Consider the following 14719-nt stretch of genomic DNA (forward strand, 5'->3'; position numbering starts at 1 on the left):
TAATCCCAGCACTTTGGGAGGCCGAGGCGGGTGGATCACGAGGTCAGGAGATCGAGATCATCCTGACTAATATGGTAAAACCCTGTCTCTACTAAAAATACAAAAAAAATTAGCCGGGCGTGGTGGCGGGTGCCTGTAGTCCCAGCTACTCGGGAAGCTGAGGCAGAAGAATGGCATGAACCCCAGTGGCGGAGCTTGCAGTGAGCAGAGATTGCGCCACTGCACTCCAGGCTGGGCAACAGAGCGAGACTTTGTCTGAAAAAAAAAAAAGTACTTATCTTTTACTTCTGTTCATGAATTACTAAATCGTTGCTTCTCTTGGCTGCTGTGTTTGCTTCATACTAATTTGTCCTCTCTGTCTCTTGGCATGGTTTCTGCTCAAGGCTATTGTAAGTATGGCTTCCTTTTCATTTTTGTATAGTGAGCAGTTTTTGGATTTAGAGTGCCATCATAGTTGATGGTGTGGAAAATTTTATTAAGGTAGTTTTGCGCAAAATAAATATCTGGATTACTTGCCTTATAGGTTTAGGACCTTTACAATTAAGATACTCAAAGGATATCAAACTCTTAAAGAGTCAGCCAACAAGAAGTCTGCTCTTGGTTTTTTTCCCCATTCCACTCCTGTTCCATCCCATTATTATAATTAATTCATTTATATAAATTATCTTGATACAGTCTACCCTCCTCCTGCCCCATGCTTTGGTAGGAACAGTCTTCAGTTTGGAGAGGTACTGCAGCATAGGAAGCATGGAGGTGAAGGCCATGCATGGACTCTGGGGTCTGGCAGACCTGGGTTTTGGATCTGCCACTTAAAAGCTACTAAATGTTCTCCAGCCTGCCCTTCCTCAACTGTAAGATGGGGCTATTGTTACACAGGCTGTGAGGTTTACATGTGACAGTGTCTATGACATGATTTAGAGCATTGTTTGGCATATTAACCACCCATTTAACTGTGTTATTACATATCTGCTCAGAGTTAAAGTTTTGCTAGAGTCTAATCAAAACATAAGCACAGAATTAAAGTTTCTAAAAAGTATTTACATTTTACCCCGTGCTAAAGAAGGAATGAGCAATAATCGCAGGTTAATAGAGTTGGCCGGGCACAGTGGCTCACACCTGTAATCCCAGCACTTTGGGAGGCTGAGGTGGGAGGAGGATCACTGAGGCCCACAAGTTTGAGACCAGCCTGGGCAACAAAGTGAGATCCTGTCTCTATTTTTTTTTTTAAATTTTTTATAAAACAAAGTTAACAGGGTTATCTTTTTATATATTTGGGAAGTGGTGATAGAGGACATGTGGATCTACTGAGGTAACTATAGTTAACATATTGAGGAAAGAAGTGAAATTTGAAGTATTATAGAGCTGTGTTAGAATGGAAATGAATAAAAAATTATGGTAATTATTATCAAAAGAACTTAGTGTGAGGGTTCCTTTTCCCTCATCACTGGCGTTGATTGGACAATTTGTTTTATAAGCCTAATTAATTGGGTTTTGACTGAATTAATTATATAACCATTTATCTCAAAATGAAATGTTTCATAAAATTTATTAATAGTATGTACTGTATAAGTGTTAAATTATGAAATTTAGTGGTCTTATAGAGAATGTCTTTATTGTTTATTTTTAGGTTAATTTTGATCTCCTGCTTTTCAGGAGACTTTTTTTTTTTACCCAGTGAAAGCTACATTCTCCAACATATTAAAGGCTGTGCATATGCCATCCTTCACATTCCCATACCACTGCATAAATTATTTGTAACCTGTGCTTTTTCATAAGTCACTGATTAAGTCAGATGTATTTATAGAAGCTGACCCAATACTTTATCATGACTCAAGGAAAATAGTATAGCAGATAAGTGTCTTAAAGGAAGTCTGTTATTACTAGGGTCCTGTCTGCCTACCAAATCCAGGAATATTAGGTCTATAATTAAGTGACTTTTTCATTCCTATTTTATTCATCTGCCTGACTATAAATAGAGAATTCACGTATATCCAGGTTGTGGGGATTTCATACTGATTGTCATCCCTTAGGGGCTGCGCTCTCCCTTTATTAAAGAGATTTAAACTGGGGTACATTGTGTGTTTTCAGCTTTTTGACCAAACAAGTTACTGAGAGCTCACTCAAAATTAATGACTATTGTACTTTTAACTTAAAAGAAAATACTATTTTAGTTAAAATGTGAGGTAATAAACTAATTTTGTTTTTCATTTTTAGTCAGTCCTTCTAAAAAAGAAGCTTGAAGAACATCTGTAAGTATAAAAGCTGTTGAGGCTGATTCTTCTATAGTGGAACACATGTGCTTTGTGTTAGGTAGTTATGGTGTGTCTAGGCGTTGGCACAGGTGGCCCTTGAAGAAATAGAAAATTATAATACATATTCAGAGAGTCTGAAGGGTCACTTTTCCCCCAGGTTCTCAGGTCAGAATAATGACTGCTTTAGAACTGCCTTCTCAAATGAGACTTCAGGGTTTTCTGTCTTTGTGATAATCGTAGTTAGGAGTTTAAGACACTCTAGATCATGGGTCAGACACCTCTTTCTATAAAGGGTCAGATAGTAATTGCTTTTTAGGAGTTGAAAGCTGGTCTCTGTCACAGCCACTCAGCTCTGCAGTTGTAGCTTGAAAACAGCCATAGACAATACATCAATTAATGGTTGTGACCATGTTGCAGTAAAACTTTATAGATACGAACAGGCAGCAGTCTGGTTTTGGCCCATGGGCTATAGCTTGCCAGCTCTAAAGTATTGCCAGCTTAATCTATTTTTTTAAAAATAAAAGTTAAGAGACAAGGTCTTTTAAAAAAGAGACCCTGTCTTTAAGAGACTTTAAGGTCTTCAAGAGACAGGGTCACTGTGTTTCCCAGGCTGGACTTGAACTCCTGGTCTCAAGTGATCCTCCTGCTGCAGCCTTCTGAGTAGCTGGGATTACAAGTACATGCCACCACACCTAGTCTAATCTTCTTTCTTAAGTAAATTTTTTAAAGTCTATAAAAGCTTGTCAGTAGATTTTCAAATATTTCCTGGAATTACAAACAAGGACTTTTTGGTATAAAAGATGAAATAAATTTTAAAATATTCACATATGTTTTTTCATGAAGAAGAAATCTTCTCTCTTTAACTGAGGTTGACCATATTAGAGATGTTTCATAATTTATCTTGCACCCAGTAATAACCTTAATCCTTCTCATCCTTTTCTAGCAAAACTCCTGGCAAGCATTGAATTAGTGACTATGAATTGATAGCCTGTTAAAGTGTTACAACTTTACACTGTGCTAAACCAGACATCCTCAGTACCACAAAGATAATTTGGATTTATTCTACTAGGATGCGAAAGAAATTCTCTTCTGGCAATTTGCTTCATGCTATCCAGTTTGTGTGTTTGTGTTTTAAATGGTAAATGTGGGAGACACAAGCTACTCCTGGTGAAAGATTTGCTAGCAATTCAAGCAGTGAGCAGATTCTTAATGTACTAGAATAGAAAATATTACTTTTGCCTTTTGTGAGATTACCTGCAATGAGAATTCAGTACTGAATTCTGTCCTTTAAAAAAAAAATTCTCATTCCTTTATGGCAAAAAATACAATACCTGTCATGTCATAAAACTACCAACTGACCATTATTCTGTGCGCAGACATTTACATGGTGAAAAATCTTCATCAGAAAGGATTTATTAGTGAAGATGGAGCCTGTATTAGTTCTTATAGCTACCATGTCAAATTACCATACACTAGATGGTTTATGGCAACATAAATTTATTCTCTCATAGTTCTGGAGGCTAGAAGAACGAAGGTGGCAGCAGGCTGGTTCCTTCTAGAGGTTTGGAGGGACAGTCTGCTCTGTGATCCTTCTTGTGGCTGGTAACCACCAGCAGTCCTGATGTTTTTGGTTGTAGACAGATCACTCCAGCCTCTTTCTCCATCTTCACATGTCATTCTTTTCTCTGTATGTCTGTGTCTCATGACCTTCTTACAAGGATGCCAATCATTGGATTTAGGGTCTTCCCTGATCCAGTGTGCCCTCATCTTAGCTACTTACACCTATAAACACCCAATTTCCAAATATTGTCACATTCATATATCCTAGGAATTAAAACTTCGACTTTTCATTTTAGGAGACACAATTCAGCCCACCACAGGAGCCACAGATATCTCCAAATATGGCCAGCCTCATGCATATTTAAAATGACAGTGGGCCAGGTGTGGTGGCTCACGCCTGTAATCCCAGCACTTTGGGAGGCCAAGGCAGGTCAATCACTTGAGGTCAGGAGTTTGAGACCAGCCTGGCCAACATGGTGAAATTCTGTCTCTACTAAAAATACAAAAATTAGTGGGGCATGGTGGCATGCACCTGTAATCCTAGCTACTCAGGAGGCTGAGGCAGTAGAATCGCTTGAACCCAGAAACCAGAGGTTGCAGTGAGCCGAGATCACACCACTGCATTCCTGCCTGAGCAACAGAGCAAGACTCTGTCTCAAAAAAAAAAGAAAGAAAAGAAAAAAAAGAAAGTCGGGTGCGGTGACTCACGCCTGTAATCCCAGCACTTTGGGAGGCCAAGGCAGGTGGATCACTCAAGGTCAGGAGTTCGAGACCAGCCTGGACAACATGGTGAAGCCTCATCTCTACTAAAAATAGAAAAATTAGCCAGGCGTGGTGGCGCATGCCTGTAATCCCAGCTACTTGCAAGGCTGAGGGCAGGATAACTGCTTGAACCCGGGAAGCAGAGGTTGCAGTGAGCAGAGGTCATGGCACTGTACTGCAGCCTGGGTGGCAGAGCAAGACTCCATCTAAAAAAAAAAAAAAAAAAACTACGATGGAGACCATTTTACACATCAAACTGTTAACATGTAAAAAATCCAACATATTGAGTATTGCTAAAGATGTTGAGCAATGGCAATTCTCATCCACTGCTGGTAGGCGTATACATCAGTCTGCTTAGTAAACCTGGACATGCCACATATTCTGTGACCTCTCATTTCTACTATATATATCCTAGATTCCTAGAAATATTGTCCGTGCATACCAGGAGGCCTGTAGAAGAAAGTATGGAAGAACATTGTAATCACAGAAAAGCAAAAATAATATGCAAATGTTCACCAATTGGAAAATGATTGAATGAGGTATATTCAAACAATAGAATACCAAACAATAGGGGAAATGTGAAATAAACCATGGCTAATACATCAACACAGATGAACCTCAAGAACATAGTGTTTAGTGAAAGATGCAAGTCAGAATAATACATGATGATTAATGTATAAAATTTAAATTGCACAAAATTAAGCGCTCTCTCTCTCTCTCTCTCTCTATATATATATATATATTTTTTTTTTTTTTTTTTTTTTGAGACGGAGTCTCGCTCTGTCCCCCAGGCTGGAGTGCAGTGGCGCCATCTCAGCTCATTGCAAGCTCCGCCTCCTGGGTTCACGCCATTCTCCTGCCTCAGCCTCCCGAGTAGCTAGGACCACAGCCACCTGCCACCACGCCTGGCTCATTTTTTGTGTGTTTTTAGTGGAGACGGGGTTTCACCGTCTTAGCCAAGATGGTCTTGATCTCCTGACCTCGTGATCCGCCCGCCTCGGCCTCCCAAAGTGCTGGGATTACAGATGTGAGCCACCACGCCTGGCCTAAGCAATATATTTTTTAGGAATAGCACAAAGACAATAAAACCATCATGAAAATCATGAGAATGATTCAAATTCTGACTTTGGTTACCTCTGGGAAGAGTATAGAGACATGCATGACTACTAAGTTTTGGGGATGATTTGTATTTATTTTTATTTTTATGTTTTTAAACATTTATTTATTTATTTATTTATTGAGATGGAGTTTCACTCTGTCACCCAGGCTGGACTGCAGTGGCATGATCTCGGCTCACTGCAACCTCCGCCTCCCAGGTTCAAGCAGGTCTCTGCCTCGGCCTCCCAAGTAGCTGGGATTACAGGCCCCCACCACCACACCCGGCTCATTTTTGTATTTTTAGTAGAGACGGGGTTTCACCATGTTGGACAGGCTGGTCTTGAACTCCTGACCTTGTGATCCACCCGCCTTGGCCTCTGAAAGTGCTGGTATAACAGGTGTGAGCCACCGCACCTGGTCTATTTATTTATTTATTTATTTATTTATTTATTTATTTATTTTTATTTATTTTGAGATGGAGTCTCGCTCTGTCACCCAGGCTGGAGTGCAGTGGTGTGATCTCAGCTCACTGCAAGCTCTGCCTCCTGGGTTCACGCCATTCTCCTGCCTCAGCCTCCCGAGTAGCTGGGACTACAGGCACCCACCACCACACCCGGCTAATTTTTTGTATTTTTAGTAGAGACGGGGTTTCACTGTGTTAGCCAGGATGGTCTTGATCTCCTGACCTCGTGATCTGCCTGCCTCAGCCTCCCGAAGTGCTGGGATTACAGGTGTGAGCCACTATGCCTAGCCTATTTATTTTTTTGAGACGGTGTCTCACTCTGTTGCCCAGGCTGGAGTGCAGTGGCACAATCTCGGCTCACTGCAACCTCCGCCTCCCAGGTTCAAGCAATTCTCCCCCCTTAGCCTCCCGAGTATCTGGGACTACAGGCACACACCACCATGCCCGGCTAATTTTTTGTATTTTAGTAGAGGTGGGGTTTCACCATGTTGTCCAGGCTGGTCTCGAATTCCTGAGCTCAGGCAGTCTACCCACCTCGGCCTCCCAAAGTGCTAGGATTACAGGCATGAACCACTGTGCCCAGCCAATTTCTATTTTTTAACATGGTAATGATTCATTGGGCTTAGTTTTATTATTCTTTCAACTGTTATATTGTATATGTTCTTTGTCATAGGTCATAAATGCATACAAGTCACATCCTCAAAAAATTTATTGAGAAAGAAAAAGGTTTATTAAAGCATTGTGCATAGAAAAGATCAGAAAGACATAAAGTGCTATTTTTTTAATTAGTGATTTTCTATATCTTCCCATTTTTGCAGCCTTTTTACCTAGTTATGTTACATAGTGCCATATTAAATATGATAAAGGGAAAATTACACATATTATCAAATACCAGGGGAAAATATCTCACTTTCAATTAATTATTTAAATACCTTTATATTGGAATATAACATATAAAGTACATGTCTTAAGTTCCTAGATTTTTTTTTTTTTGAGATGGAGTCTCACTCTGTCATCCAGGCTGGAGTACAGTGGCACCATCTTGGCTCACTGCAACCTCCGTCTCCCAGGTTCAAGCGATTCTCCCTCCTGTGTAGCTGGGATTACAGGCACCCACCACCACACCCAGCTAATTTTTGTATTTTTAGCAGAAAGTGGGTTTTGCCATGTTGGCCAGGCTGGTTTTGAACTCCTGACGTCAAGTGATCCACCTGCCAAGGCCTCCCAAACCTAGGTGACCCGGATAAACATATGGAATATATGCAATAACCCACCAGGATTCTTCATTCTTCCTCCCAGTAGATTGACCGCAAAACTAGCCACACAGCTGATCTGTATCACCTTCCACTCATTTTAACATCAGTGTAGGTAACAGAATCGTACATTGTTACCCCTTTGACTTCCTTTGTTCAACATTCTGTGAGATCTATTCATGTGGTTGAGTATATCATTAGTTCATTTTTTTTATTGATATGTAGTGTTCTATTTGTTAATTCTTATTTTTAGAACTTCATTTTTTTGCAACAAGATTTTGCATGGTAAAACCTTTGCAAAGTTATTTAAATATTCCTAGAAAAAGTCTATACCCTCTCTTTATGCAGGTCTATCTAAACTAAATGACTACTTTTTCAAACAGAGGAATTTTTTTGTCTTTATTTTTTACTTATTTTTTAAATATATTAAATTTGTGTTTTGTCTTTTCATATATGTTTCATATCACTTGCATTGCATGCAAGTGTAATCCAAATATAAAGAACTTAGATCTTTAATTTGAACTGGAAAAAATTACAGAAGCAGTAGTAGGTGATGTTTACCTGTTTGTTACAGAGAGAAGCTGCATGAGGCCAATAATGAACTACAGAAGAAGAGAGCCATTATTGAAGATCTCGAGCCAAGATTTAACAACAGCTGTGAGTTTTCTTAATTAGGATAGTTTTTAAGTGGGCTTGCTGTATACTGCCATAGTGATAGTGAGTTTACATAATTTTTATTTATTTATTTTTATTTTTATTTTTTTTGAGATGGAGTCTCACTCTGTCACCCAGGCTGGAGTGCAGTGGCGCGATCTTGGCTCACTGCAAGCTTCGCCTTTTGGGTTCTTGCCATTCTCCTGCCTCAGCCTCCCGAGTAGCTGGGACTACAGGTGCCCGCCACCACGCCTGGCTAATTTTTTGTATTTTTAGTAGAGACAGGGTTTCACCGTGTTAGCCAGGATGGTTTTGATCTCCTGACCTCGTGATCCGCCCACCTCGGCCTCCCAAACTGCTGAGATACAGGTGTGAGTCACTGCGCCCAGCCTGTTTATTTATTTTTGAGATAGGGTCTGGCTGTGTTGCCCAGACTGGAGTAAATGGCATGATCACAGCTCACTGCAGTCTTGACCTCCCATGCTCAAGCTATCTTTCTACCTAACCATCCCCCAGTAGCTGGGATACAGGCATGAGCCACCCTGCCCGGCTAATTTTTATAATTTTTTGTAGAGCTGGGATTTTGCCATGTTGCCCAGGCTAGTTTTGAATTTCTGAGCTCGTCACTTGCCCACCTCAGTCTCCCAAAGTACTGGGATTACAGATGTGAGCAACCGCATCTGGCCTATATTAAATTTTTATTTAAGAAATAGGCTCTATTGGCTGGGTATGGTGGCTCATGCCTGTAATCCTAGCAATTTGGCAGGTCAAGGTAGGAGGATTGCTTGAGCCCAGGAGTTCAAGACCAGCCTGGGGAACACAGCAAGACCCTGTCTCACAAAAAAGAAAGAAGGCCAGCAGCGGTGGCTCACCCCTGTAATCCTAGCACTTTTTTGGGAGGCCGAGGTGGGTGGATTGCCTGAGCTCACGAGTTTGAGACCAGCCTGGGCAACATGGTAAAAGCCCGTCTCTACTAAAAATACAAAAAATTAGCCGGGGGTGGTGGCACACACCTGTAGTCCCAGCTGCTCGGGAGGCTGAGGCAGGAGAATCGCTTGAGCCCAGGAGGCAGAGGTTGGAGTGAGCCGAGATCTCACCACCGCACTCCAGCGAGACTGTCTCCAAAAAAAAAAAAAGAAAGAAAGAAATAGGCTCTATTTACATATAGGGAGTATATAATCATCTTTATAATGTCTTTCTAATTGTACTTTGAATTTTTCCTTAACTCTGTATTCTAATGAATATTATATGATGTTAAGATATTTTCATAATGTAGTTCCATGTAAGTCATCCAGACTTGTGCTTCCCAAATATTTACTCCTGTAGGTAGCTTGATTTTGTTAATTCTTTTGTATTAATAAAGAGATAAGAGGTGAAAGAACAGACTTATTTTTATTGTGGTTAAAATATTACAAAACACACCCATTTTAAACCATTTTTAGTGTGTAGTCCAGTGACATTAAGGACATTCACATAGCACAACTATCACTTTTACCCATCTACAAAACTGTATCATCTCAAACCGAAGTTCTCTATCTATTAAACATTAACTCTCCCTTCCTCCCTCTCCCCAGCCGCTGGTAACTGCTATTCCATTTTCTGTCTCTGAATTTGACTATTCTAGGTCACTCATATAAGTAGAATCATATAATATTTGTCCTTTTGTATCTGGTTTATTTCACTTAACATAATGTCTCCATATCATAGCATGTGTCATAACTAAGGCTGAATAATATTATATCTATGTACTACATTTTGTTTATCCATTCATCCCTCATGGATTCTTTATTTATGTACTTCCATACTGGAGTTTTTATTTATTTATAAGAAAATCTTTTTGTAAAAAAAAAAAAAAAAAAAAAATTCTGAATTTTTTTAAAAATAAAATTATGTGTAAAAATAGACCAGTCTCTAAAAGCTGTTAACTATTTGTTATTAGTCAATTAAAATATTTTGTAAATTGTGGTAATCTAAAATAAATTTATTTATATTATAACAATTTATATATATTATCTAAATATATATATTTTACTATGTGTCATCTGCAGCCTTAAAAATTGAAGAATTACAAGAAGCTTTACGAAAGAAAGAGGAAGAAATGAAGCAAATGGAAGAACGATACAAAAAATACTTAGAGAAAGCCAAAAGTGTAAGTAAGAATTTTGTAGGCATCTCAGTCTACCTTCTGATCACATTTCAGTGAAGTCTCAAATATAATGGATGGACACTACAGCAACATGCAGAAAACTCTCAGGAGAAGAACAAATCTTATAACAAATAAAAAGAACCTGAGCAACAAGCAGTGGTCAAAATACGTCATTCCATGGATTACTTACTAATTACCAAGAGGAAAATGTACTTTGTGTGGGAAATGAGTGGCACTTGCCACCTTATTAGTCATCAAAATTAACAACACTAATTAATGATAGGACAGCTGATATCCTGTGCCTCTTGATGGAGTATCGTTGTAAATAATAGTTACCTGAATTTAAGCAACCTTCTATTTCCAGTTCACAGGCAAAATAAGGTTTATTGGAACAAGCTAAATAACACGTTCAGGAAACCATCAGGTAAATCCAAAATTTGGAATAGAAGTCACTGTCATGAAAACAAGAACAGGCTGTGGATTGTGGGAGAGCACAGGACCCATTCTCATTGAAAAGAGCCCCCTGCTAACTGCCAAATCAAGGCATTCATCTCTGAGTCCTGGATTGGGGGTTAAGGGGGTCAATTTTCTTTTTTTTTTTTTTGAGACGGAGTCTCGCTCTGTCGCCCAGGCTGGAGTGCAGTGGCGCGATCTTAGCTCACTGCAAGCTCCGCCTCCCGGGTTCATGCCATTCTCCTGCCTCAGCCTCCCGAGTAGCTAGGACTACAGGCGCCCGCCACCACGCCTGGCTAATTTTTTGTATTTTTTAGTAGAGACAGGGTTTCACAATGTTAGCCAGGATGGGCTCGATTTCCTGACCTCGTGATCCGCCCGCCTCGGCCTCCCAAAGTGCTGGGATTACAGGCGTGAGCCACCGCGCCTGGCCAAGGGGGTCAGTTTTCTTACAGATGATAATGCTTTGTGATTATATAGGTTAATATCCTTAATCTAAGGAGATCTGTGCTCAAGTATTTAAAGGTTATGCGTTATGAGGCCTGAATAACTTATTTGGGAGACTTTAAAATAGCCTCCCAAATAAGTAACAGCGTGTGTGGGTGTGTGTGTGTGTGTGTGTGTGGAGAGAAATCAAATATGGCAGTGAAGCAATTAGTGAGTCTAAGTTAAAGGTACCTTTCAAGTTTTCTATGGGCTTGAACATTTTGATAGTAAAAGTATTAGGGGAGCTGGGCACAGTGGCTCACGCCTGTAATCCTGTCGCTGTAGGAGGTCAAGGCTGGAGGATTGCTTTAGCCCAGGAGTTTGAGGTCTGTCTGGGCAACATATCCAGACTCCATCTCTACAAAAAAAAGTTTTAAAAAATTAGCTTGTCATGGTGGCATGCACCTGTAATCCTAGCTGTTCAGGAGGCTGGGGCAGGAAAATCACTTGAGCCCAGTGGTTCAAGGCTGCAGTGGGCTATGATCACATCACTGCACTCCAGCCTGGGTGACAGAGCAAGGCCCTGTCTTTAAAAATAAAATAAAACTAAATAAAAATATTGGGTGGAGAAGTAAAAACACCTTTCCCAGTAGTCCTCTAGTTGGCCAGCCAGAATCACATCCAATGTCCATGCCCAAACAGGATTGCCGGCAGAGGAAGAAATGGGGCCACAGTGATAGGCTTACACCAGTCAGGACCCTCTCCCCAAAGTACATATCTGATCAGAGACAGAAAGCTAGCAGACCAGATCAGAGGAAAGGAAAAGAGTAGACCACTGTCAGTAGTGTCTGCTGTACAGACACATGTCATTTAATAACAGGGACACGTTCTGAGAAATGCATCCTTAGGTGATTTTGTCATTGTGCAAACATTGTAGAGTGTACTTATGCAAAACAGTATGCTATAGCTTAGTACACAACTAGGCTATATGGTATGGAGTATTGCTTCTAGCTACAAACCTGTACAGCACATTACTGTACTGAATAGTATAAGGAAATAGTTACACAATGGTAAGTTATTTTTGTGATAGGACTTTTTCAGCTCCTTTATAATCGACCACCATCATATATGTGGTTCATCGTTGACTGAAACATCATTATGTGGTACATGACTGCATTTATTAATTCTAAGTCAGAATTACTTTTTATAATTGGTTCTTTATATAAGTAAAAAGTTTTATGTTTGTACAAATATTATGTACCCATAAAAAATTTTTACTTGAAGTTACAACAATTAATACTATTTCATACATTTACTTTTAATTTTTTTTAGACAGATTCTTGCTCTGTTGCTCAGGCTGGAGCGCAGTGACATGATCTCAGCTCACTGCAGCCTCAACCTCCCAGGCTCAAGTGATCCTCCTGCCTCAGCCTCCTGAGTAGCTGGGACTATAGGGGTGCACCACCACACCCAGCTAATTTTTTAAACACTTTTTGTAGAGACGGTTCTCACTATGTTGCCCAGGCTGGTCTCAAACTCCTGAGCTAAAGTGATCCACCTGCCTCAGCCTCCCAAAGTGCTGTGATTATAGGCATGAGCCACCACTCCAGGCCGCATTTACTTTTTAAAATACGCTTGTAAGATAACCTTTGATTTTTCCTAAGTTTATCCTTTTATTTTAAAAAAAATAGTCATTCTTTTCTTAAACGTTACATTCTTTAAGTTTGAGACTTTTTAAATTTTTCTTTTATTATTTTTTGCAGGTCATCCGTACTTTAGATCCTAAACAGAATCAAGGAGCAGCACCAGAAATACAAGCTCTTAAAAATCAGCTCCAGGAACGAGACCGACTGTTCCATTCATTAGAGGTAGTTTACTATACTGTACAATAAAATAATTGTGTTTTGATTTTAATGTTCTGGGAGCCTTGTTATATTTTACAGTTGTGTTCATGGGTTTTAACAATTAATTGTAAGTATTTTATTTATATTGAGTTATTTCATATCTTTACATATTTACATGTGCTTTTTTTTTTTAGAAAGAATATGAGAAAACAAAGAGTCAGAGAGAGATGGAAGAGAAATATATTGTTAGTGCCTGGTACAATATGGTAAGAAAATAGTACTTTGGAGCATAATGAAAACTTCAATGAATATGTAATACTTATTATATTCCCTTTACTGTAGAAGTCACTCTACCAAATGAATCTGAAAGTAATTGCCACCCTAACATACACTAACAGAATCTTAATGCTATTTCTGAACTGAAAAGCAACTATGAGAACCACTGTAAACAGGGTTAGAGCATTTTGAAAACATTATTTCTAGAGGATAGAAAGATAAATGTCAGTCTAATTTCTGTCCCTCAGAGACTTTATTGTAAGAGAAAGGACATTAATACCATCTAAACACAGATGCAATAGTTTTTGTTTTGTGAGATTATTTCAGTGTCTTTGCAGGATGGTATTTGATTGAAGATAGTTTATCTCTTGGGGTTTGGAAAATGTTCACAGTGTCAGACCCTGAACCACTGCAGGTTTTGAAATTGAATATCCCAACACAAAAAGTAATGCTCATCAGCATCCTGGTTGGGATGTGAATAGTTACAAATTTTAAAGAGTGCTGCAGTTCTGAAGTATTTTTTCAAGACTTTCTGTCTTCCTTTTGTTTTTTGTTCTTCCCAATAAGACCACTTCTGCCTTTAAAAAATGTTAGTTGGCCAGGCGTGATGGCTCACTTCTGTAATCCCAGCATTTTGGGAGGCCAGGCAGGTGGATCACGAGGTCAGAAGTTTGAGACCAGCCTGGACAACGTGGTGAAACCCTGTCTCTACTAAAAATACAAAAATTAGCTGGGCATGGTGGCACATGCTTGTAATCCCAGCTACTTGGGAGGCTGAGGCAGGAGAATCGCTTGAATTTGGGAAGCAGAGGTTGCAATGAGCCGAGATTGTGCCATTGCACTCTAGCCTGGGTGACACAGCAAGACTGTGTCTCAAAAAAAAAAAAAAAAAAAAAGTTGTCCGAGACAAGAAATGGGACCAGATTCCATTTATTTATTTATTTATTTACTTATTTATTTTTGAGATAGAGTCTCGCTCTGTATCCTAGGCTGGAGTGCAGTGGTGTGATCTCAGCTCACTGCAACCTCCACTTCCTGGGTTCAAGCGATTCTTCTGCCTCAGCCTCCCGAGTAGCTGGGACTACAGATGCCTGCCACCATGCCCAAATAATTTTTGTATTTTTAGTAGGGACAGGTTTTCACCATATTGGCCAGGCTGGTCTCGAACTCCTGACCTTGTGATCCACCCGCCTCGGCCTCCCAAATGCTGGGATTACAGGCGTGAGCCACTGCGCCCAGCCCCAGATTCCTTTTAACATCCTGCTGTGACCCTGTAGCTCTGTTACTGGCACAGTACCATTGTTTTTGTTTTACAGTTATAATTGATACTGCCTCTTAAAGGTTAGCGTCCCTGGCCTCTGAACACTGTGATTTGATCTTTGTCAAAAATTCATAAATTTCATTATATCTTATTTTCACATCTGTATTTGCCTTGGTCAAAACTGCATATCTATGGCTGGGTGCGGTGGCTAATGCCTGAATCCTGGCACTTTGGGAGTCTGAGGCAGGCAGATCACCTGAGGTCAGGAATT

General features: G+C 39.9%; 1 protein-coding gene across 4 annotated transcripts in view; it reads left to right on the top strand.

The window, feature by feature from the left end:
- Positions 1–14719, top strand: part of HOOK3 (hook microtubule tethering protein 3) — a 130710-nt gene that overhangs the window by 99467 nt on the left and 16524 nt on the right. For 2 of the 4 annotated variants that reach the window (XM_054499783.2, XM_063668729.1), the window contains exons 17-21: positions 2215–2249; positions 7963–8045; positions 10091–10191; positions 12831–12935; positions 13106–13177. In XM_054499783.2, the coding sequence (XP_054355758.1) occupies positions 2215–2249; positions 7963–8045; positions 10091–10191; positions 12831–12935; positions 13106–13177 (396 nt within the window). The remainder of the gene's footprint in view (positions 1–2214; positions 2250–7962; positions 8046–10090; positions 10192–12830; positions 12936–13105; positions 13178–14719) is intronic. The other 2 variants (XM_054499784.2, XM_054499786.2) reach the window with 1 other exon arrangement.

The sequence above is a fragment of the Pongo pygmaeus genome, chromosome 7 (assembly GCF_028885625.2).
Source record: "Pongo pygmaeus isolate AG05252 chromosome 7, NHGRI_mPonPyg2-v2.0_pri, whole genome shotgun sequence".
NCBI lineage: Eukaryota > Metazoa > Chordata > Mammalia > Primates > Hominidae > Pongo > Pongo pygmaeus.